The sequence below is a fragment of the Phyllobates terribilis genome, unplaced genomic scaffold (assembly GCF_046119375.1).
Source record: "Phyllobates terribilis strain yellow unplaced genomic scaffold, ASM4611937v1 Scaffold_13__5_contigs__length_258822181, whole genome shotgun sequence".
Taxonomy (NCBI): Eukaryota; Metazoa; Chordata; class Amphibia; order Anura; family Dendrobatidae; genus Phyllobates; species Phyllobates terribilis.
The window spans coordinates 110,789,739-110,815,437 of record NW_027362773.1 but is presented as its reverse complement, the minus strand read 5'-3'; the positions used below and the strand labels follow the sequence as shown (position 1 = coordinate 110,815,437).

At 44.6% G+C, this 25,699-nt stretch overlaps 1 protein-coding gene and 5 non-coding genes across 6 annotated transcripts in view; 5 read left to right on the top strand and 1 right to left on the bottom strand.

Moving 5' to 3' along the window:
- The first annotated feature begins 2,444 nt into the window (after positions 1-2,444).
- The window catches only part of BBS1 (Bardet-Biedl syndrome 1), a 34,998-nt gene continuing 11,743 nt past the window's right edge, over positions 2,445-25,699 (top strand). The window contains exons 1-9 of the mRNA XM_073658413.1: positions 2,445-2,585; positions 4,226-4,296; positions 6,301-6,335; positions 6,415-6,687; positions 8,880-8,926; positions 9,862-9,900; positions 9,994-10,066; positions 18,945-19,076; positions 21,813-21,919. Of these exons, the coding sequence (XP_073514514.1) occupies positions 2,554-2,585; positions 4,226-4,296; positions 6,301-6,335; positions 6,415-6,687; positions 8,880-8,926; positions 9,862-9,900; positions 9,994-10,066; positions 18,945-19,076; positions 21,813-21,919 (809 nt within the window). The 5' untranslated portion in view covers positions 2,445-2,553. The remainder of the gene's footprint in view (positions 2,586-4,225; positions 4,297-6,300; positions 6,336-6,414; positions 6,688-8,879; positions 8,927-9,861; positions 9,901-9,993; positions 10,067-18,944; positions 19,077-21,812; positions 21,920-25,699) is intronic.
- On the bottom strand, positions 11,191-11,262 carry TRNAQ-CUG (transfer RNA glutamine (anticodon CUG)). The gene has a single exon. It is a non-coding gene; the product is annotated as a tRNA-Gln (tRNA).
- TRNAD-GUC (transfer RNA aspartic acid (anticodon GUC)) lies at positions 12,343-12,414 on the top strand. The gene has a single exon. It is a non-coding gene; the product is annotated as a tRNA-Asp (tRNA).
- TRNAQ-CUG (transfer RNA glutamine (anticodon CUG)) lies at positions 18,575-18,646 on the top strand. Its single transcript has one exon. It is a non-coding gene; the product is annotated as a tRNA-Gln (tRNA).
- TRNAD-GUC (transfer RNA aspartic acid (anticodon GUC)) lies at positions 22,468-22,539 on the top strand. The gene has a single exon. It is a non-coding gene; the product is annotated as a tRNA-Asp (tRNA).
- On the top strand, positions 23,061-23,132 carry TRNAD-GUC (transfer RNA aspartic acid (anticodon GUC)). The gene has a single exon. It is a non-coding gene; the product is annotated as a tRNA-Asp (tRNA).

Below are 25,699 nucleotides of genomic sequence, written 5' to 3'. Positions count from 1 at the left end.
AAAATAGTTAAAAAAAAAAAAAGTACATGTAACACAAAATCCTTATTTAATCAAAAATTCATTTTCTTTCTCCTTTCCTTTTAGTTAAAGTCCGCAGTCTAAGGGATTGTGCACACAGTATTTTTGGAGCAGCAATTTAGTGGAAACTTTAGGGTTTTAGGAGCTTTGAGAAGGATTTGGCGAGTTTCTGCTCCAAAAAATAAAAATAAAAAAAACAGCTTGCACATGCTCTAAATCTTGTGTTGTTCATACTTGCAAAACAGCTGAGGCCAAAGGTTAGCTGAAAAGCGCTGGATGGGAAGGGGGGTATAGCGAGTAATGGAATTATATTTCATTGCGTTGCCTGTTAAAGTGAACCTGTCATCACGATTAACCTGTTAAAGTAAAGGTATGGCCATAATGGCCCCAGTTATACTGATTTAATGAATACCTGTAGTGAAAATTCCGCAGCCTAGTTCTTGTATAAGTTTTGGTGCACTATTCTCTCCGTGCATCGGGGCGGGTCTGTGCGTAGGTTCTTCGGCTCTGCCGTGACCCCTCCGCATGTGTATGAGCCTCCTTTTTTAAATTTCTCACTAGCGTTGCCCTTACCATGGGCAGCGCTTGTGCACAATCACGTTCCGACGTTCACCATGGCGCTGTAGGCGTCACATGATCAGATTAACCTCCGGAGGTCTCCAGCAAAATGGCAAATGCTCAGATTAACCTTACAGTCTCCAGCAAAATGGCGACGCATGCGCAGATCGACCAGCACCATTTTACTGGAGAATGCCAGGACATGAATGTGCGTGGGCGGCACCAACGCAAATTTAAAAAAGGAGGCTCATACAAATTGCAGAGATGAAGACTCTACCCACAGTCCCGCCCCGATGCACGAAGAGGCCATTGCACCCAAAACTTCTAAGGTGAATTAAACAAGAACCAAGCTACAGATTTTTTCACTACAGGTATCCATTAAATACGTACGTTGACTGTATCTTGTCTGTATTATGGCCGCTATGTCTACTCTTGAAGAACTTTTTTTTAAAACATTTTAACCTCCGGCTGGTTGTCTACATGCCAGATAAAACTTGGATATGGTGTCATGCTGTCATGGTGTGACCTCATCGGTAACCAGTAGCTGAACAAATACCACCACCTTTATCTGCATGTGCTCCATTCCACAAACTTGTATATTATCTCCTGACTCCCCCTGTACACCCACAAAAATACCTTTTGAATTTACTCCCGCACTGTATGTAAATCCGGACGGTCCGGACCCTACTCTATGCTGCTCATCGCCGACCTCCAGCTTTGATTGACGTGGATGATGTGTCCTGCGTCATCTACACAGAACAACGAAATCTCGCTCTTGCTCTGGAGCATCGCCAGCTCGCACAGGCGCAATTTGGTCTGCCCTACTGAGGGGGCATGCGCAGTTATAATTTATGCTCTGCCTGCATTAGGGCAGAGAAAAGTGTGACTGCACGAGCTGGCGATGCTCCGGCGCAGGCGCAAGATTTCGTTGAGCTATGTGGATGACGCAAGACACGTCAACCACATCAATCAAAGCCAGAGGATGGTGACATTCATTTACTGAAAGGGAACTCCCTTTAAGGGGTTTTCCATCCAGCTGTGGAAGTTGAGGGGTAGCTGATTTTGTTGATTTTTACACATTGAAATAAAGATGGAAAATTCCTTTAAATGGTTTGTACCATGTTAGCAAATGATCACCTGTCCACAGGGGCAGGTAGAAACTAGAGACAAGTGAATGGATTTGTGTGACCCTGGACTGGTCACCATTGCAGGAGCGGTAGTCACAGACCTCCTCCTAGACCTGGCGCTACGTCATCTGCGTGTCACGCCATAAGGACATTGGCCTGCAAATTAGATGAGGCGCCGGGAATTCCAGCAGGTAGGAGGTGGACCGCAGGGTTTGAGTCCGGCGGCCATGGGCTCGGGGCCTGTGAATCAATTTGTGTACCTCTAGGGCCACGTTCACACCTTCAGTATTTGGTCAGTATTTTACCTTAGTACTTGTAAGACAAAACCAGGAGTGGGTGATAAATACAGAAGTAGTGACGTGTTTCTATTATACTTTTCCACTGATTGTTCCACTCCTGGTTTTGGCTTACAAATACTGAGGTAAAATACTGAACGTGTGAACGCGACCCAAGGGTTAGGCACACGCTTCATTTAATTTATTGTCTCTAGGCCAGCTGTGGGTTACATGGGACTGCTCAGTGATGGTTCATGGGCCATAACTATCTGTAGCAGGGATGGTCACAGAAGGGTTGCTTAGGAACAAGCTGTGGCCAGAAGACTTGTCTGGCAGACAATAAATGAAATATTCGCACATTTTTTATACATAGGTGATGTTTTGTTTTTTTAAAATTCTAGGTCAATAAAGTTTCAAGAACGAAAAAAAAGGGGAAAAAAAAGCGTCTTGATGATCGTCCAATCAGAGTTAGCAGTGGGCGGAGACAGTGAGGTTTAGGCTATTTGTGCCAGTTGCCGTGCCAACAGTAAAGCGGCCTGAAGTGTGAACGGAGCGCTGTGAGGAGATAGCGCGCCATGTCATCCTCATCAGACAGCGGCCGTGACGGGTGAGATGTCCGTGAGTCATGGCGACACCCGACACTGTCACGTAGGAAGGGGAACCGTCCTGGGGGCCTGATCCCCAGTTATCAGGCAGAGCGACCTGTTACTTGCACTGAACAGCGGGAATCGCAGCATTAACCCCTTCCTCAGCCCTCACTTTTAACACCTTCGCTACTGCACACAACCAGGAATACAGTTAGCCTTTAACCCCTTCATGTTTGGACGGTTTTTATTGCTTTTGCCTTTCATTTTTTTTTTCCTCTCCTTTTTTATTTTTCCGTCACAGTATCTATAGGAGGGTTTGTTTCTTGCAGGAAATGTTGTCGTTTTGAACGACGCCATAAAAATTTACTGAATAATGGGGACAAAAATTCCAAATGAGGGTAAAAATGGTGGTGGTGGTGGGGGGAATGCAATTCTGTTTTTTTTTCTTTAGGGGGTTCTTGTTTCTACTGTGTTGATCGTATTGTAGAGACAAACTGGTAATGTGATTCTCCAGGTCGGTACAATTACGGCGACACCAAACTTGGATAGTTTTCTTTTTAAGTGGTGAAAAAAAAATTAGTTTGTGTCGCTATTTTCATAGTTTCATAAGTTTTTGTTTTTCCATGAGTGTTGCTGGATGCTTGTTTTTTTTTTTTTTGCATTTACTTGGTGGGCTTCATAGTGGGACCAACATGGCATTGCTGGAGACCTTCATCAGGCCCCCTGCTGTTATGGCGGCCTGAGGTCATGTTGCTTGGGGTGGGAGTGCGGTCGGGTTCCCGTGCGCGCTGACGTGGGGTTACCGTGCATGCACATCCTAGCAGCCAACCATTTAAATGCTACTAGTGGCATCTAAATGGTTACATAAGTAGCTCCGATTGCTGTTGAAGAAAGGTGCTGATGGTATAACACAGCCGGCATCCGCTTCTGAGCTTGCTCCATACATGCGCACCCTGAATGTGATGTAAGATTGATATGAGCACTAGAAGCAGAAATTATTAGTGTTTTTCAGATTTTTGCTTCACCCATCTGAGAGCAGCATGATGTAGTGGCAGAGACCTTGATTCCAGTAATGTATCACTTATTGATCTGCTTGCTGCTGTTTTGATAAAATCACTGTTCTATCTGCAGATCTAGCAGTTCTCTGAATATTGAGCTCTGTATAACCCTGCCCACATCACTCATTGGCAGCTTACTGTGTATAGGCAGAAAGCTGCCAATCAGTGGTGGGGTGGAGTTATATCGAGTTCATGAATATGGAGGACTACCCGGCAGCAGATTTACTAGTCATCTAGTAATAATCTCCTGCTGATAAAACAGTGATTTCATCAAAATTACAGCAAACAGCCCAGTAAGTGACACATCGCTGGAATCAGGATCTCTGTCTCTACATTACTCTGCTCTCAGATTAGGTGGCAAAAACCTGGTGTCAAAGTCTCTTCCTGCCGTGATAGCAGGGATTGGCAGTCTATTATAAGAAGGGACTGGCAGTGTGACTAATGCACGATGCCGCAGCCCCTCCGTTTTCCCCATCCACAGAATATAGGACCACCATCTCTGTTGCCCCCACTGTAGTACTGGAAGGATTATTTCTAATATACGCAGCTATTTTCCTTTCTATAGTTTAATTATAATTTTTAATTTCTGTATTTTTTTTTAGGGAGTCCTCAAAATGGCTGGACGCTCATTATGATCCGGTTGCGGGTCTGAATACATTCTCCTCCTGTATCAGTAAGTGGGACACCTTTAAGAGAAGCAGTAATAATGACGGAATATATGGGCTATTGTGGCTGGAAGTATGCAAATCACATATTTGCGGTCGCATGACCGCTTGCTGCCTGCGCCAGTGCGTATGATGTGAGAATCTACAAGTCTGTATAATTCCGGCCACATTCCGACTAGACTGTATCCGGCCTCACTCAATACACTTGCATTGAGCGAGGCCAGATACAGTCTAGTTGGCAAGTGACCACATGTATGTGAAATCTCATACTTGCTATCACACCCCATCCTCTCCTCACAGTGCACACATAGTGACTGCAGACTTGTAGTTTTAGAACAGACAACCTCTTTAAGGCCTAAATTGTATGCACAGGGGTGTAACTACTGGACTACATTCACACAGAGACACTGCATATTTTTTTAGCAGAGTATCTGCTGTGTATTACAATTGCAGCTAATGACTGAAGTTTTTCCAAATCTCATCCACATGCTGCAAAAATTATCAGGACGGATATCACACAGAAATTGACCTTTTGTGCTGATCTTAAATTGCGTCAATTTATATTGTGGATTTGATGCACAACCAAAAAAATGGTTTGGAGCAGATTCCATAAGGATCCACTTCAAAGAAGTAACATCTACGTTCTTTTCTCCCATTGGGCGATCTTAAAAATCTAAAGCGGAAAAAAAAATGCTCAAAAGACTAGACTTGTGGACAGCAAAGTGATTTTAGAATATAAATACATAGTAAGAGTTTCTCAAGCATTTTTTAATTGATTTTTCAATTTCCAAAGGGAACTCCTCAAAAACTTTGTGTGCACAAACCCTTAAGCGGAGTCCAGTTATACATAGTACTAGTGACGGTTTGATGCCCTGTTTAAAAATGATTGCCTTGAGTCCCAGGAGCTTTAAAGGGGTTGTCCCCTTTTAGTTAATGTTCGTCCCTGGGTGCAGTTTGGTATAAAGAAACAGCTGTACTCGTCTTAACGGGTCCATTGGCGAGTCTTTTCTGCCACACAGTGTGTGATATTGGCTGCGCGGCTGACGTCATGTCGACATTGTGGCAGCCAGTCAGTGAGCTCAGCATCTCTGCCATCGTAGATGAATTCCCCATTTAGAGCTCACTGACTGGCTGCAGCAGCAAAGACTCAGTGGTTAGTACCTATAGAAATTGGACCAAGAATAGACAATTGGTGACAGGCGTGCAAGTCTCATTGATGCATAAGGGGTAACCTGTAACCCATTTTCTCCGATCCCACAAAAGAGCTTTGGTCATGTCATAGATGTTACTTAGACATGTTCCTCCTACCTAAACATAGTTGTAGGCCAAGTAATCCCCTGTACTGCTGTGATATTCCCGAATGGCAATGGCCTCCGTCTGCAGGATCATGTCCCTGCCATGCTGCAAAAAATATTCAGGGATGGTCTGAGGAACATGACAACTATTTCCCTATTGTCCTCCTGATTCCCCAGATCCCAATCTAACCAAGCATTTGTGAGATGAGCAGGACAGACAAATCTGATGCACAATGGCCGCACCTTGCAAGATTTTAAGTATCTGCTGCTAACGTCCCGGTGTCAGATACCCCAGGATGCCTTCAGGGATCTTGTCGAGTCCACGACTCAACATAATATGCCATAACCTACTATCAAGCAGTCATGCGTACATTGTAAAGGGTTGAAATCTTGTTTTCTCACTCCACATGGATTAGGTGGATTACTAGGGATTAGAAGCAGATTAGGGTAGCTGCTTATTATTACAGAAGATAAATAAATAAATCTTTTAGAGGACACAGAATATTTTCTCATTTACTTTGCAGTACTAAAGTAAGATCAGGCCTTATTTCGTATGAATTTTAGGGACAAATATGATATGGACATTTTGATCTAATCTGGGAGGTAGAGTAGACCTGTATCGGCTCAGGATTTTTTCTCTGTGTAGCCACATCAGCTCCTGGGAGCACGACATGAGCCAATAAAGGTCCATTAATATGTTTTTCTTTCTCCCTTCAGCTCTCGCCGATTTACATGGGGACGGTGATTTTAAGGTAAGTTATGAGCTGATCTTCATGATGTAGCATAACTTTGGCATATATATTTGAACAGATCCCATATCACTTCATACAGATGGTGGCTGGCGATATCGGCAATGGACCGTATAACATGAAGCTAAAAGTCTATAAGGGCACAAGTCTGATGTCTGAAAATGCGTTGCTCGACATGCCAACTGGCGTTGCCACCTTCTTAATGGATCAGAATGAACCACGGACGCCGGCTGTGGCCGTGGCTTCCGGACCATTCATATATGTGTACAAGAACTTGAGACCTTACTTCAAATTTACGTTGCCGGCACTTGAGGTCAACCCTCTAGAGAAAGAAGTGTGGGACCAAGCTAAAGAGGTATGAGATGTGGGAAAACCTAATACTCATCATTTCCCCATCACACAAGATAGTTGTAACCCAGCAAACATTTGGAACAGCCAGACATGCGTATCGGTAGCAGCATTGGAGTGAGGGACTCATTTATTTTGCAGGGGAACAATGGGTTTGACAAGTTAGAGCAGGTGTACAATGGTCGCCAAAGTTAGATGAGCAGAATCCACTGTTAAATATCCAGCGTGAATGACTAGAAGGAAGGTTGGCCAAAAATCAACACTTATAACCTATCCACAGGATGTTCTGGATAGTTGTTAAGTGTCCAACTTGGGCCAAATATCTTCAGAGAGGTAAGTGGATAGGTGCATGGATGTTTTAGCAGCAGATACCCCTGTACTCATAAGATTAGAGTCAATCAAACTACCGTCCCAAAGGATAGGTGATAGTTTTCTGATCTCGGGGTGTCCCCCACCAATTCTGAGTATTGAGCGCTGGTTCCTGGTGAACAAGAATCTGCAAAGCCCTGTCTTGAATAAAGTGGAGGTGCGCATGCTCTGCCTCTTCTTCATTCATTGTATATGAGATTGCAAGAGAAAGCGGAGTACTCTACTATTTTCAGCAGTTCTATAGACAATGAATGGAACAGAGGTGAACCATTTACACCTTCACTTTATTCAACACAGCGCTCTGCAGAATCCAGTTCCCGGGTTCCTGAGCCCCATTCTCGAAATCATTGGGAGTCTGACCGCTGGGATAGGGGATAACTTAAAAATTTTGAAATAACTTATTACCTACTTAAGAGGGTTGCCTCATCACAGATATTTATGACATTATTCACACTCTCTCCATTCACGGCACCATTTGGAATGTGATCTGCAGATCCTCGTTCTGGAGGTGAACATGCCATAAATGTCAATGACGGAGGAACACCTTTAACCTTACAATTCCAAGTCCACATCCCTTTTTGTTCGCATTGGAATTAATAAAGAAGCTATAACAATATTAATATTTACAAGTGAATTGCTAGTCAAGCACGGCTCTAGGTATATCCAGCGTGTATCAGAGAGAAGATTTTCTGGCGTATAATTTTGATGTACGTCACTGTATAGTTCTATAGCGGCATACTTTGGTCACAGACTCCAATGCTAAAGAAGTCCAAGTCCTGAGCATCTTTCCTTTTGTAGAGCAAAGATACCTGGGAAGCATTGGAGAGGCTTTTAGTATTTGTGCTGAAATGGTAACAAAGAGCCAGGACGTGTAATGTGTCTGGGAATCTATCTGAGAAATTTAAGAATAGCAGAGTGGGCTTTAATCATATTTTAGAAGCTGAGAAACCATCTTTAAATGTGTGGAAATAGCAAGATATACAATATACTTCTATGCTTTAATTAAAGGTAGTGCCCTGATCTACCAATATCTGGGCCAGACACATATCCCAGCTGCTCAATTTCCAGCTTGTGTTTGATTGAAGAGTACATTGCCTGTTTCGACACATGACTGAAGCTATGTTTGTGAAGGGGGCTGTCAGAAGTTGAGCCAGCCCCCTTGTCTGTCACCGGCTTGGTGTTCTATGTTTGTAAAGGAAAAGGTAACCACCTTTTGAAGAAGTATTCTCTAGTTTAGAAGTTATCCCACATTCCTGGGATAGGGGGCTCTTCAGAGCTCCCTTGTGAATGGAGCGGAGGTCGATCATTCGCACTGCCACATTCATTCTTAGTGGGACTGGTGAAGCTTGTCTTCACGGACTCCCATAAGAATGAAGGGAGCTGCGGTGCTCTTGATCAACCACCTCTCCATTCACACAGGGCTCTTCCGGATCTATGGGGTTCCTAGTAATTGGGAAGTTGTCCCCTGTCCGATGGATAGGGGATCATTTCCAAACTTGAGCATACCCTTTTAAGGTTTCATGTGCACAGAACCTGAACCCAAGCACTTGCCTTATTACAGAAATGCTCTCCCTTAGAAGAAGTGTTTCTTGGGTCTGAATAGTTTTATACTATAGTGTCTGACGGAACGTTTTTGTCGTTTGCTTTCATATTGCAAAATGCTTGTATGAACTCAGAAGGACGACATCTAAGCCTGAGGGTGCAGTAATATAACGGTACATGCTTACCAGACGAGATTACATTCAAGGAAAGGGATGAAGCCGAAACTGCAGAAAAGCAGTTTAGGAACCAATTGTTACTTAGAAAATATATTTTTACCATCTATCACAGGACAAAATTGACCCCATGACGCTAAAAGAGATGTTGGATGGAATAAGGTAGGAAGAAATGTCTTTCTATATCATTCAGATAGCTCTGGTATAACGAGAACTGTGTGCTGTACTTAGAAAATGTTTATTCAGTCAAATGTTTCTAAATTGTCATATACATTACATCATAGATTAGAGGAACAGAAGTAGCAACAAGTTTTATATTTATTGGTCTTTGTCGTTTCAACCTACCGAGCATAAATCAATTGTCCATTAGACACCAGATAAAGAACAATGACACGAGTCTGGCTTTGGTAAATGTCAGGAGAACGTTACCTGCCTGACTGCATTATGCCCGCTGTACAGTTTGGTGTATGATGGATAATGCTATGGGCTTGTTCTTCAGGAGGAGGACTCGGCCTCTTAGTTCTGATGAAGTGATATCTTAATACTTTAGCACAAGACATTTTGGACAGTTGTCGCTTTCAACTTTGAGGGAGGCCCCATTCCACAAGGTCTATAAAAACGTGGTTGGGGAAGTTTGGTGTAGAAGAACATGCCCGGCCTCAGAGTCTAGACCTCAACCCCATCCAACACCTTTTTGAGATTAATTAAATTGGAGATTTTAGGCCAGGTCCTCTGCCCGACATGAGTGTTTGACCTCACAAATGTTCTTCTGTATGAAGGAGCAAAGATTTCCAGAGAGGTCTCCACAATCTCGTAGAAAACCTTCACAGAATATTGAAGGATGGTATACTGCAAAGGGGCCTACTCGATATATGTATGGCTGTAGAACGGCAGGTCAGAAAAGCTGTAGGCGTCACTATACTTTTGTACATACAGTGTATTTCACTAATGCCTGTCCATATCTAACTTTGGCCCCATAAGAGACCATATTACATCCCATAACTGTAGAAAGGGGGATTGTTAATTCTCATGTTGCGTGAAAATATTGTCAGTCGTATGGATTTAATGCATACGTAGTATTGTTTTCCTCCTTTCAGAGATAAAGCAGAGGTTCCTCTGTCAGTCAGATCACTTCGGTATGTATAATATTCTATGTACTGTGCAGCTTTATCCCTGTTCACTTTCATAACTATCCTCTACAGAATACCTCTGTGTCATTGCCCTCACAGGTTCCTTATGCTGGATCCTCAGGAGATGGAGGCTTTTGTGAACACCTATAAACTGATGCCTCTGAAACGACAGGTAACAATTAGACTTAGGTTAAATAGATAGAAAATCCTGCTACAAGTAAAATTTATGGAGCGATTCTGAGATATCTATACTGCATACAAATTCGAGAGGAAGGGAGCAGCGGTCGACGCAACTTATTGTTCTTGCACGGGTTGTGACATACGAAAGAGCAAAGGAACTTCAGTGAGTATGTGCGGATGCTAAAGCTGTGGTCCGAGAGCTGTTCCTCCTGATAATCCCACCTCCCTCCCATAAACATGCTCCCAAGCAGACATGTATTCTCAAAAGGGAGACAGGAATAAGCCCCTGCTAAAGCAAGATTGGGCATGTTGTCGATCGATACTTCTTTCCCCAAATATCTTTGGGGAAGAGTTGGGACAGCTTCTTGCTGTTAGCCAATCCTACCAAAACTGAAAGGGTTCAGGAGGTTCTAATGAATAGGAACGGTGGAAAATACCCGACAATTGTGCAAGCAGCTTCACAGGTATCAGTAGAATTGATGTCTGCGGCTCTGCTCCCGATGTGGAAGTGAGTGAAGTAAAAAAACGTGTACTTTTAAGTTCTCCAAAATACCCCATAGCAATATCATGATTGGGCTCTGTTTTGGCAGCCACAGACTATCGACTTGGCCGCTGAATTGGAGTCCAGCTACTCTTTTTTTGCACAACTCTATTTAGACCCGATAAGGCTGGTGTACTTACTTTGATAATCCTTGTTACAGCTGACAGTATTTTTACTTGATGATGAGTATTTTATCAGTCTTGTTCTAGCAGTGAGCTCTTTATTTATTTTTATTTTTTTTGGTGAGTGTAACTATATTTGTCTCCTTCCTATATACTGTATGTAAAATACTATTTCTTTATCGCTTCATTGGGGGACACGGGTACTATATTGTTTTAAAAGAGACCAATCAGATAGAGACCTTACCTGTTCAGCGTAGATGTAAGGTATTAGAAAAATGTTCACATTTTTAAAGGACATTTTATATATGTTCCCCAGCAGGATTTATTTTAGAAATTTTATGTTGTGTATTTGTAAAATTGAAACAAACAATATGATTAATTGACATAAAGATATAGTTATCTATGTGTTCAAATTTGTATTTAGAAATTAATGAGAAAAAAAAAAAAACTTTCAGGTCCCACCGAGATTTGAACTCGGATCGCTGGATTCAGAGTCCAGAGTGCTAACCATTACACCATGGAACCTTGCATTATTAGTTCATCTGGTGCTTCCACTTTGGGAAAAAAAAAGAAATGACTGTCTGAATCACTAATTTTTGAGCTATAGTGTCTGTAGTCACCACACCTTATCCGACTCTTGCAACGTGTTTGTACGTTTTGGTTCTTTTATAAAGTCTCGTTATGGTGGAAGTTAAAGCTCCATTTAGACTGCACAATTATCGTGAGCAAGTTTTCTTACAAACAGGACGGCAATCACCCAACGAGCGAGCAAAAACATTCTTTGAGGTGAACTGATCATTTCAGTTGCCCAAAAGGTCATCTATCATCAGGTGAGCTAAAGTCAGCGCCTCTGACTTTAGAAACTTTGAAACTTTGTGGCCTGCTGAGAAGTATCATGAAATTCTATTCACATGCAAGAAAGTGGTGGAATAAAAAAAAAAAAAACTATGCCTCCCCGTCGGGGAATCGAACCCCAGTCTCCCGTGTGACAGGCGGGGATACTTACCACTATACTAACGAGGATTGGCTTAATGGTGTTTCAGCCCCAAATCTCCCCAGAATACTGTGAAGGATCATCTTGCTGATATTTTCTAAAATATTTTAAAAAGCATTGTAAAAGATACTTGCCACTATACTAACGAGGACAAGCTTGTATACATAAAAAAAATGGTTTGCTGGTGGCACAGGACAATCCATATTTGACTCCACCAAAATGGACACCGACTACCTTATTAGAAATGAACATTGGGATTGTCATTAGTAACCATTTTTCCTTTTTTTTGCCTGTGTTACCATGAATACCTAATCACTCTTGGGGTAGGGTCACAAGACTGTTTTCTCCACATCTGAAAAAAATGGTCCAATTACTCTGATCAGACTTTGATCTAACTGACATCAGTTTTTGTCAAACGCACAGACAAAACAAAAAGTTACTCCACTGTCTCCATTCTGACAGCCCGTGAAAATCAGACGACACTCAAGTCATCCGTGTGCAGTCCGATTTTGTTTGTTTTTTTTTTACCGCAGACTCCTAGGCTTGCATTGCAGATTTCGCTCCGACACTGGGATCAAAATTGGACATGAGCTTTAAAAGTAGTAAGTCAATCCTCGTTAGTATAGTGGTAAGTATCCCCGCCTGTCACGCGGGAGACCGGGGTTCGATTCCCCGACGGGGAGGCATAACTTTTTTATCTTCTGAGACAATTTCCATTTTCTACACTTACTGCATTTATCGTTATTATAATTACTTCAAGGAATTTAATAAAAGACGGATTTTGGTAAGAACTTACCTGTAAAATCCTTTTCAGCGAAGGAAGGAAGGGAGACACAGACATTACTAGTGGGTAGGCGGAGCCCACACAGGATAGAACGCCTCAGATTACAAAAAAGTGTTGACCGGCCCCTCCAGCTTGGGCTCCTCCTACTCCAGCTCTCCAGTCCGTACACAAGCTAAGGAAGAGCAATTAACACCAGCGGAGCAACACAACCCCTTCTGAAAAACTTAGAAAAAAGCAAGAAGACAGGTTATGCATATAACAGAAAAAAACACACAGTCCCAGGTACTACTCACTGGACCTGACCACTGCGATGAGCTGGCAATGCTGGAACAGAGCCTTAGCGCGCCGACCCCAGCCCAGATAACCGCCATCAGAGAAGGGTTACGCCGCATCTGAAAACACAACAACACACTTCTGCCATGGGAGGGAGCTGTGTCTCCCTTCCTTCCTTCGCTGAAAAGCATTTTACAGGTAAGTTCTTACCAAAATCCGTCTTTCAGCAGCAGAATGGAAGGAAGGGAGACACAGACATTACTAGTGGGACGTCCCAAAGCAGTCCAGAAATTAAGGGTGGAAAAAACAACAAAGGCAGATTCCCAACAACTTAGATAAATGCGCAACCAGCGCTAAACACAAGTTAAGGAGATAACCTAAACTGCAGGACCCTACGTCCTAAGGCCGCATCCGCGGAAGCACTGACGTCCACCTTATAAAACTTTGTAAAAGTGTGGACGGAGCACCAGGTAGCCGCCCGGCAGAGTTGAGCTGCCGAGGCCCCTTGATGAAAAGCCCACGATGAACCCACAGCTCTCGTGGAGTGAGCTCGAATCTTAATTGGGCAAGGCTCGCCCTTAAATCGGTAAGCTTCTAAAATGGCCGACCGAATCCATCGAGCTATAGTGTCCTTGGAAGTTCGTTGACCACGACGACGACCTGCCGGAATTACAAAAAGTGAGTCCGACTTCCGAAAACCTTGAGTAATAGACAAATAGAACTTTAACGCCCGCACCAAATCCAAAGTGTGCAAGGCCCGTTCCTTCGCATTCCTCGGCTCTGGACAGAGCGAGGGCAACACAATATCCTGGTTAACATGAAATTGTGACACCACCTTAGGTAGAAAGTCGCCCCGTGTGCGAAGCACTACACGATCCGGGTGAAACTCCAGAAAAGGAGGCGAGCAAGAAAGAGCCGCCAACTCAGAAACCCTTCTCAAAGAGGTGACCGCCACCTGGAAGGCAAGCTTCCAGGAAAGCAATGAAAGGCTAACAGAGTCCATAGGCTCAAAAGGCCCATGTTGAAGAGCCTCCAAGACAAGATTGAGCCGCCAAGGAGTCACAAGTGCCTTCTGCGGCGGAAATTGACGGATTACCCCGCGAAAAAAGGAACGTACGTCCCTACGCGAGGCGATAGCCTTCCGAAACAGCAAGGATAGAGCGGAAACCTGACCCTTCAGGGTGCTAACTGCCAAACCCTTGTCCAGCCCATACTGCAAAAAGGCCAACAAATTGGGAATGGAAAAAAATCCTCGGGTTCCTTGAAGAACCGGAACACCACGAGAAGAAGGCTTCCCAAGTCTTCGGCTGAAAATCCTTGACGGGTCAAGATTTCGGTCTCAAGAGCCATGCCGTCAAACGCAGAGACTTCAGGTCCGGATGACGAATGGGCCCCTGGGTTAACAGGTCCGGGCGAAGTGGAAGTGGAAGCAGAGGCACTGCCAGAAGCGACACCAGCGTTGAGAACCACGTCCTCCTTAACCAATCTGGGGCCACCAACATAGCCGAGACTCTCTCCAGTTTGATCCGACGTAACACCAGAGGAAGTAAGGATATCGGCGGAAACACATAGATCAGCTCGAATTGGTCCCACGGAGCCACTAGAGCATCCACCGCCACAGCCTCCGGGTCCTTGTACCTGGACATGAACGTCGGTAACCTGGCGTTGAACCTGGATGCCATCAAATCCACTTGGGGAGTTCCCCAACGGGAGCACAGTAGTGCAAAAACTTCCGGATGAAGACTCCATTCTCCGGGATCCACCTTCTCGCGACTGAGGAAGTCCGCCGTGATATTCTGGACTCCTGGGATGTGAATCACGGAGATGGCTGGAACCCTGGCTTCGGCCCATACCATGATCTGGGAGACCTCCATCATGAGCCTGGAGCTCCTCGTCCCACCTTGATGGTTGATATACGCGGCCGCCGTCGCGTTGTCTGTCTGCATTCGGACTGGCAGACCGCTTAAAGGGACCGTCCAGTGTTGGAGGCAAAGGAAAATCGCCCTCAACTCCAGGAGGTTGATCGGCAGGACAGACTCTTCTGACGACCATACTCCCTGAACCCAGAGATCGTTCCAGACCCCCCCCCAGCCCGTCAGACTGGCATCGGTGGTTATGACCGACCATCGCGGAAGGAGGAAGGACTTCCCCTGGGATAACGCTTCTGGATGTAACCACCATCCTAGAGACTCTCGCACCCTGTGGGAGATGATGACACTGCGATCCAGCGAAGCCTGCGATCGATCCCAACGGGTCAGAATGAGCATTTGGAGACCCCTGGAATGAAATTGAGCAAACGGGACCGCTTCCATTGACGCCACCATCAAACCCAGAAGGCGCATACACCTTCGAAGGGACATTGCTGTCGAAGACTTCATAACCTGTACATGTTGACGAAGACTTGCTTGCTTGTCCGGAGGCAAGGACACCACTGCCCGTACCGTGTCGAAGTGCATCGCCAAAAACAGGATTGACTGCGACGGTTCCAGAGATGACTTCTTCCAATTGACTAGCCATCCGAAGTCCTCCAGGAGCTGAAGGGATAGATTGCGAGCCCTCACCGCCTCCTCCTCTGTGGACGCCACAATCAAAAGGTCGTCTAGATAGGGAAGAATTGCCACCCCCTGCCTTCGAAGGATCGCCATGAGAGGCGCCAGAATTTTTGTAAAAACTCTGGGCGCTGATGCCAACCCGAATGGCAGGGCCACAAACTGGTAATGGTCCTGACCTATGGCAAAACGTACGAAGCGCTGGTGAGCCCTTCCGATGGGAATATGCAAATAAGCGTCGCGAATGTCGATTGACACTAAAAAATTGTTCTGCGACAGAGCCGCCACAACTGAGCGAAGCGACTCCATGTGGAATTTCCGGGTCCGGACATGCAGATTCAATTTTTTGAGATCCAGAATGGGGCGAAATTTGTCCTCCTTTTTGGGAACACAAAGAGGTTGGAGTAAAACCCCCTTCCCCAATCCTCCGGCGGAACCGGCACCACCACACCATTCTGCAGAAGGGAATCTACCTCCAGCCGTAGAGCGGTAGCTAGCTCGGGCTCTGACGGAATGCGAGATTGGCAAAATCTGTCCGGGGGTCGAGAAAGAAACTCTATGAAATAGCCTGCCGACACAACCCGCGTCACCCAGGCGTCTGAAACGTGGGACGCCCAAGTCGACTCGAACTGGAGCAGGCGACCCCCCCCACTCGAGGACCCTCGAGTGAAACCCTGGCGTCAGTCCGCCTTAGCAGGCTTTTTGTCAGCTTCCCGTTTGTCTTGACGGAAGTTCTGTTTCCAGGGAGTGCGGGATTTCTGAGAGATCTTTTTTCCCGAAAACAAGGGACGACCCGATCCCCAAGAGGGCTGACCGAACCGTCCCCTGGGCCAAAAGGGCCGCCGACTACTACCGGCAATAGACTTGCCAGACGCAGAAGCCACAGCTCTACGCTGCGGTAAAGCCATTTCTTTTGCCTTGGCCTTCGCAATCAGTTCCGTGAGGTCAGACCCAAACAGCTGACCACCCTTGTAAGCTAAACACAGCAAACCTTGCTTGGAAACCGCGTCTCCGGTCCACTGCTTAAGCCACAGTGCTCTTCTGACTGTGACAGCCGAGGATTGCGCCCTGGACAGCAGTGACGTAGTATCCAGAACTGCATCTCTGCCATATCGCGCTGCCTCTTCTAACAACTTGAAAAGCCCTTCTACCTCGGATAGCGGGGATCCATCTTGCCACGCCGTCCGTAGGCGGTCCAACCACCTCAGGGAAGCTTCACCAGCACACATGGCTCCTAAAGCCGCTCTGAATCCATGACCCGCGGCCTCGTAGATGGATTTAGCCGCCATCTCCGTTTTTCTGTCCAGCGGATCCTGCAGACTCTCCTTCCCTTTAACAGGAAGTAATGAAGATTTGCTAAGCTGGGATAAAGGGACATCCACTTCAGGAGAAGGAATCCAATTAGCAATCGACTCCGTAGAACACGGATACAGTGCCTCAAAAAAACGTGTCCCCTGAAAACGCTTATCTGGACACAGGCGTTCCTTCTCCACCGCCCCATCAAGTTCATCCGGAGATGGTAACGTTGACCGCGACCTATGCGACTCCTGAAAAAGCCGGGCCGACTTACCAGGGCGTCTAGCTACCTCCTCCGGTAACTGTAACGCCTCCCTCATAGCTCCAATAAAAGCATCCACACGGCCCAAAAGAGAGGCAGAGCGCCCCTGCCGATCCTCTTTATCCGAATCGGACATCTCCCCAGCAGAGTTTGAAGGGGAACCCTCCATATCAGAGATCTCCGAGTCGCTGCGCGGGGAGGACAGTACCGGCCTGTGGCGCTTCCTGCCATGGGAAGACAGTTGGGATCTAGCTGACACCCAATGACCTAGAAGGTCAGACAGGCTATCAATAGAACGAGTGAGAGCCTCCATTTTAACATCACTGAGTCCCCCCGACCTGCGCTGCACTTGACGCCGTCGAGGACTCCTGCGAGTCAGATACGCGAGACTGATCCTGTAGCGGACCTGGGAGACGGACCGCGCCTCCTGGACCCTGATCTGACATGCCCTCACACAGTATATAGCAGGCTTAAGCCTGTCAGTAACTAGGACAGTATGGCTTCTAAAAGGAAAGAAACGAACGCTGAAGGGTTAAGGCTCTTACAGGGAGAGCTACCCCAGCTGTCCCCCAATTAAGGGTTAACCGCCTACCAGGGGGTTAATGCAGCAGACTCCCCACAACCTCTGATAAATGAAAGAGGTGTGCAAGTCCCAGACAAAAAAACCTCTATATGAGGTAGCAGCTGCAGGGCAGCGCAGTCTGCCACCTAATTGTGCCGCAGAAAGGTGCCCTGCGCTGTGGGGGTGAGGAGGTTAAGCTTCTGCCCTGACAGGCAGAAGCGACTCACCCAGCTGGCCGCGGTGCAGCGTTCTTCGGCTCTGACGGGAGGAGAGGAGAGTGAGGAGCCGGAGGAGGCCGTCAGAAATGGCCGCCGCGCAGTGAAGAGAGAAGCCGGAAGGGGAGGGACAGGAGAAAGCGAGCGCTACCTGCCCGCGAAAAGACCGGGAAGGCACGAAGCCACGCCCCCCGCCGGTATTCAAAAAAGCGCGCGACTCCTCCGCTCTCCGCTCCTGCCCCGCTTCACATGTCCTGCAGGGATCCACCTGCGGACGAAAAACACAGTCACCAACGGTACATGTAACAGCGGCCGCCGCAGCAGCCGCTGAAGCACTCAAACACATTTACAAATGCTGAGTACTCACCCAGCTGAGCGCCACAGGGACCCCCAGGGATTTGTGGCGCTGTGGCCCTTAGCTTCCCCCCCAGGACGGAGCGCGCAGGGACCCCAATGGCGCGGTTTGCGTCTCCTCCGGGAAGCGTCCTTCATCCCCCGGGGCCGGCAGGGTTCTGCAGGGACCACCATAAAGGGTATGCAGATCCGCCAGGGGAGGGGTGGGGGTCCAGCAGCGCTGAGACCTCTAGACCACAGGGGGTCCAAGTCTCTGTCCGATAAAAATAAAAAAAATTTCTGAGGAGCTGCTTCCAGCAGCGACCATCCTCTGTGACCTCAAATTTTAGACTGGAGAGCTGGAGTAGGAGGAGCCCAAGCTGGAGGGGCCGGTCAACACTTTTTTGTAATCTGAGGTGTTCTATCCTGTGTGGGCTCCGCCTACCCACTAGTAATGTCTGTGTCTCCCTTCCTTCCATTCTGCTGCTGAAATAAATATTATTCCAACAAAGGTCATTTTGGTAGACAAGGGTCACAGGAAGCAGTGCTGACTCTCACCCAGCGTGTGAGGTTCCATGGTGTAATGGTTAGCACTCTGGACTCTGAATCCAGCGATCCGAGTTCAAATCTCGGTGGGACCTTATTTTTTTTTTTCACTGTTCCTTTACATCTATTTTACAAACACACCAAATCCATTATTAAATGGGTTGCAAACTGGTGGATTAGGATGCACCTGTCAGGAGATTGATGCTGTCCTCGCCACAGGCAAGAAAATACCAGCAGGATGTTGCAATACTAAGAACTTTGGTTTATAAGTTTTTCTCTAGACCTATAAGATATTGTAGTATTTTCATTTTTTTCTCAATCTATTTGTATCTAACACAATTATTTCCCTCTAAACGGATGCAAACAACTAACTTATTTCTAACCTGTGTTTAGACCGTGATCACCTGTATGGGGACCTTGAAGAAGAACATGGCAGATGAAGACGCTGTGTGCTGTCTAGTGATAGGTACAGAAAGTGGAGAAATATTTATACTGGATCCAGAGGCATTTACTATATTGACCCGGGTGAGCCTCTTATAAGCGATTTTATCTAGATTGATTTTACCAAAGACACAGTTGTTTGCTAAATAAAATAATGTTCATGAGAAAAATCAATGTGTATATCAATTCATCACACTCTGATCTCTAGGAAGGATAATTAAAGAGAACCTGTCATTCAATTATTGCTGCCTAAACCACTGGCTGCATGAAACAGAACTTATTTAGTTGATTGACAGATCTCTACCGTGTATGTGTGTATAATATATATATAAATAAATAATTTAATATAATATATGGAGAGACCTAGCCAAGGGCCAAGCCAGACTAGTCACGTCTCCCTATAGTCCCCGACCAACACTTCTTTCTAACGCTTTTCCCTGGAACATCAGAGCGTTTTGGGAGGCGCTGGAGCATAAATATCCCTTTTGTTGCCTTAATGCAAAATATTGTTTTTGATGCTTTAGGTCATCCGCACCTTAACGAGAATCTATCACTAGGTTTATACTGCCCCTATCGAGGGTATCATGAAGTAGTGACAGAGACCTTGATTTCAGCAGCATGTCTGTTATCGGCAAATAGGCTGTAGACTTGTTAACTTCACAGCTTAGCCCCCTTAAAGAGGTATTTCATTTCATTTTATTTTTAAATTGTAACACTGGGAAGTCACCATGGAAATAGTAAAAAAAAAACAAAAAAAAAAAACATAAGTACTACCAGAACTCACCCCTCCTAGCTCCAGCACTGCCACTCCAACAGTCTCCGCCAGTTCAGAAGTAATGACACCAGTGACCAGACGGCGACTGATTGGCTGCAGGCTCAGGTGATTGATTAATTCAAGGTTGGTGAATACTGTTGGAGTGGGGGGCAGATTCTGGCGGTAAGTATGCCTTCTTTTTTTCTTTTACTGTTAAAAATATAGCAGGCAAAGCCCTTTAACTCTTTTCCAACGTGGTCAGTAATGGTACGCACCATGTTGGCACCCCCTGTTCAGTGCTGGCTCCGGCGCTAAGCCCGCACTGAACCGGGCCGCATGTCAGCTGATTTTTACAGCTGACATGTGCCCGCAACAGCCGCGGGTGGAATCGCGATCCACCTGCTGCTGTTAACTAGTTAAATGCCGCTGTCAATCTCTGACAGCGGCATTTAACAGCGCCGCGCCAGAAGCGCGTCACTTACCCTGCCCATCGATGACCCCGTCACATGATCGCGGGTCACTGATGTGTGGGCATGACAAGCCGGGGTCTGCAGCAGACCCCTGTGATTATGTAAAGATTGCTATGAGCGGCACCTAGTGGTCGGCGCTCATAGCACATGAGCATTTCTACTACATAGAGGCGATCTTCTTATTACCGCCTGTATGTAGCAGAGCCGATCGGACAGCTGCAGCTTCTAGTCTCCTATGGAGACTATTGAAGCAAGCAAAAAAAAAAAAATAAGTTTTTAAAAATATTAAATTTAAAAAAATATAAAAGTTTAAATCACCCCCCTTTTGCCCCATTCAAAATAAAATAATAAAAAAGAAACCCCACATACACATATTTGGTATCGCCATGTTCAGAATCACCCAATCTATCAATATAAAAAAAAAATTATCTGATCGGTAAACGGCGTAACAAGAAAAAAAATTCCAAACGCCAGAATTACTTTTTTTTTTGGTCGCCATAACATTGCAATAACAGGCGATGAAAACATCTGATCTACCCCAAAATGGTATAAATAAAAAAACGTAAGCTCGGCGCGTATAAAATAAGCCTTCACCCGGCCCCAGATCCCGAAAAATGGAGACTCTACTGGTCTCGGAAAATGGTGCAAATTCTTTTTTCTTTTTTTTTAGCAAACTTTTGAATTTTTTTTCACCACTTTTATAAAAAAGAACCTATACATGTTTGGTGTCTACGAACTGGAGAATAATAATGGCAGGTCAGTTTTAGCATTCAGTGAACGTGGTAAAATAAAAACAAACTGTGGAATTGCATTTTTTTTTTTTCCAGTACACGATATGGTAAAACCAGTGATGGCGTTTTAAAAGTGCAACTTGTCCCTCAAAAAATAAGCCCTTACACGGCCATATTGACAAAAAATAAATTTCTCAGGAAAGGAAGGGAGCAAAAAACGAAAACGGAAAATGCTCCGGTCATAAAGGGGTTAAAGACCAGGCCTGAAAAGGCCTTGGAGGGGTTTTCTCAAATTGAATCTTCAGGAATGCACTGTTAACATCCCCTTCCTTCCTGCTTTGCTGGGGGCAGTGTGCTTCTGCAGATGGATAATTTGGGCCAGCAGCATGGTCACATCATTAGTCCGACCTGTGCTCTCCCAGACAGCTTTGCCTCTTGGGAGGCGTTGGGACAATGAGACTTTTTGGATTCAGCTTCAGAGCAGAGTGAGCAGGGTGTAAAGCTTAGAGCCTGCTCATGCCGCTTTTCTTGCCTAGGTAACCGGCCACTTTGGCACTGTAAGAGTTGGCTGTAACTTAGGCAACGAGCTGTACATTATAACATTTAAAATCCCTCCATTCTTGAGAATGGAGAGGTTGTTTTAATATGGGGTGAATTGCGAAGCATCTTGTTTTTACACATCATAGCCTTCTAAGAAATGAATACAGAGATCCTCCTAACATATACTTACTATGGCAGGCTTGTACATGACCAGAGACTTCCTCTAGGTTTTTTAGCTTATACATAATGCAAATAAGAAATGTGCAGTAGTGAATCTTTACCAGTGTTATTATCGCAGTTTAAAATATAATCTTCATTCTTACAGGTCAGTCTTCCCAGCGTCCCTGCTCTTCTGGATGTAAATGGACAGTATGATATTGAATACCGCATTACTGTCGCGTGTCGCAATGGGAATGTATACATTCTCCGCAGGTATTGAATTGTACTCAACTTGTATTTGTAGTGTGAGATCATAATAATAACTCATTAGTGGAATGATAAAGGCTCCTGTTCATAGAACAGTTTTTGCCACAATTCTGGCATAAAAAATGTTTGAAATTGGTGGTTGTGCAAAAAAAAATTGTGACTTTTGTCATTTGTACCTATGGCAGTCCCAGCTAGCTCACCAACTCTTGTAGAATGGACAGAGCTTAGCTGGAAGGGGCATGGTCGTGTACGACCATCAAATTCATAAAAAGGAACCCCACAAAAGTGGAATAAATGACGTAGAAAATGTAGTACAGTCCCCTGATGGAGTACATTTCTTGCAATGGTGCACAGCAGTTAAAAGATGCACCAAATTAAGGAGTGAATGCCTCTTGATGAATTTCGTGCACATTCTTCATCAAGACTTGGCGTAAAATGCGACAGTTTTTATGAATTGGGGTCACAATCTTTTGATTTGAGATGCTTTATAAGTTAGCAAGATTATCTTTCACAATATTCTGGTGAGATTTAGGGCCAAAATACTATTAAGCTAGTCCTCGTTAGTATAGTGGTAAGTATCCCCGCCTGTCACGCGGGAGACCGGGGTTCGATTCCCCGACGGGGAGGCATAACTTTTTTTTCCTTTATTTTTCTGTCTTCAAATCACCTTACCTCCCTTAATAAAAATGCAATAAAAACAGATGCGATCAGATCCCTCCCACATTTACAACAGTCGTAATGCAAGCTACAATTGGTTTTCATATCAAATGTCAGCAGCTGCTCCCCCTAGTGGTTAAAATTAAAAAAATATCAAAACTTTTTAAAGGGAACCTGAGAGCTGAGACATATGCTGTGCCTGATCCACAGGCACCATGTATCAGACATTTGTTCTTTGATTTAGAGCCTGAAACGCTGCGACCTTACAGAGAAAAGCATTCTTTAAGAACCACCTGAGACTGAGCTGCACAGGATAATAATTAGACAGGCGACTTTTGCCCACTCCCTGCCGGTCAGTGTTTCCCAAACTCCAGTTCACACTGTTTTTATGAATCAGGGTCAAAATAATTTTTAAGATGTTTGAGGCAGCAGTGAAATGTTCCTTCAAAGTATTCTTGCTAGATTTGCTCATTAAGTGCTACACAGCTAGTCCTCGTTAGTATAGTGGTGAGTATCCCCGCCTGTCACGCGGGAGACCGGGGTTCGATTCCCCGACGGGGAGGCATAATGTTTTCTTTTTAGCATCTTCCTCTCTTCAAATCATCCCTCTCTTCTACCCCATTAAAAATGAAAATAGTTGGTATTGCCACATCCATAAAAGTCCGGTCTATCAACATGTAAAATTAACCTCTACGGTAAATAGCAGTAACTTAAAAATAATAAATTCTGAAATATGGGTTTTCGATCACCTCACCTCCCTAAAAAAACCAAAACAATAAAAACAGATCAAAACATCTTATGTACTCCAAAATGGTATCAAAAAAAGATCAACTCACCACTCAAAAAAAACAAGCCCCAAAAGAAAAATATATCAACATGAATACTTAATATTTTTAATTTGTTTTACGTTTTATTTTTGATGATCAATTTGTTTTAAAGCAGTTGCCACAACAAGTAACTTAAATTATCAATTTTTATTGCATTTTTTTTTTTTTTTTTTTTTTTTTTTTTTTTTTTTTTAATGGAGGTGTGACGACCCAAAAAAAATAAAATACTATTCTGGTGTTTTTCATTCACTCATTGCAGCATTTACTGATTGTTTTCATTAATTTTACATATTTGTTTTGAGAGCTCGAAATTATTGCAGAATTGGCGATACCAAATATGTTAATTTTTTTTCTTAATGGGGACGGGGGGAAGGGAAGTGGTTTGAATTTTTTCTTCTTTGAGAATCTTTATTTTTGTAAAAAAAGAAAACTTGAACCTGACAGATCCCTGTTCAGACTGGTAAAAGCCCTAGTCTGGCCCTGGTCTGTCCCTAAGTTTGGCACCCTAAGACAATGCAATGGTGCCCCCTCTCGACGAGGGCTGACCCTGAATGCTCCTAACACTCTTAGTATAGCTATGCCTGTGTAGCAACTCATTCGGGAAAATAGTTTATGCACTAAAAACTGCAACTGACCCTGCCGGTTCCTGTACAGAGTAGATATACTGACTTTGCAGTCCCTAGTGATACCTGCGGGTGCAGAGGTGAACCCAACCACAGACTAGGAGAGGGCAACTCTGGCCTAAGCTGCCTAAAAGGCTCACGAGTTGCTTTATGTTCCTCCTAAAGAACCGAATGGCAGAGTAGAGTGTGCATTACCTACAAGAAGAGAAGTGTGCTAAACAAAGGAAAGATTCCAAAGTGAGTAAAGAAATACCAAGCAAAGATTAAAGCAAGTACTGTTAACAAATCTACTGCCTACTTCCTAATGATAAACAGAAGATAGGTGCAAAGGAACAGCAAAGTGAAAAACCCTTAGCCGAAATCTCAGACTGGTTCCAAACATCAGTAGAATGTCACCAGCACTGTTACATGTTGATAAGGAGATCAATTGAATAATGTGAGAGTCTGCTCACCTGTGTAGCCTCTGCACATAATCCTCATCCAAGCAGGGAAGAGTAGAAAAAGCATGGAGATTCAATCCCTGTGGGTAGGAAGAATATAACATAAGGATCCAAAATTATTCTCTGTTCAAGAGAGCACTTATCAGTCTCCTCCCCTTTGCGGCGGGTTAACCCTTTCAATTCCAGAATATTTTAAACCCAGCAAAATTTCCTTTGTTTATTTAAAAATAATGTTTAGATCCATTGGAGGGATTCGTTGTGTTTAGGAGTCGACCTGTCGTTTCAAGTGAACTGGCAGCAGCAATTCTATGTCTGCCTCTAGCTCCTTCCCCGCTCCTCTCCATAGATGTTTGTGGGCAGCAACGGTCATCTCATCTCTCAGTGAATAAAAAATCTGTATTCATTTTAGGCAGATTTTACCAGTGAATTTTCACACATGTAAAAACATATAGTCGTGTCTTCCTTATTACACTAGTTGGACACCCACTGACTTCGTGACTGAGTGACTTGTGATCTGTCTGCCCCTCGGCGCTGTGTTTCTCTTTCTATATCCAGCAATTCTGACCTGATATTTTCTCATCTAGTTGGGACCAGGAAGCCGTAAAATTATAACAGCCATTTTTTACGCCACCGTACATAAAAAAAAAATGGTGAAAAACATTCAAAATGTAATACTTCATTTAGCGATCCACAGTCACTTGCTTGGACTTGTGACTGTTTCAGTCAATCTCTGACCACAAATGTCTCCTGCCGGTCTCTGTACTTCTTACTCCATCTGGACTGAGAAATGACCGCGGCCGCGGATAGATTGCAGTTGTCGCGTGTCCATCCAGACGAAGCAGGAATTACAGAGACTTACAGAGGACATGGAGCTACTGCGACAAGTGATTGGCTGCAGCAGTCACATTTCTGCCAGGCGGAGCTGGAAGTGCCAAGACTGGCAGGTGACCTGAGAGGTGTTGGAACCAGAGCAGTGGGGGATTGCTAATGAGATGTTGTGATTTATATACAGTGACTACTTCTTGAAGCTCATCAAGAGAATGCCAAGAGTGTGCAAAGCAGTCATCAAAGCAAAAGGTGGCTACTTTGAAGAACCTAGAATATAAGACATATTTTCAGTTGTTTCACACTTTTTTTTGTTAACCATATAATTCCACATGTGTTAATTCATAGTTTTGATGCCTTCAGTGTGAATGTACAATTTTCATAGTCATGAAAATACAGAAAAATCTTTAAATG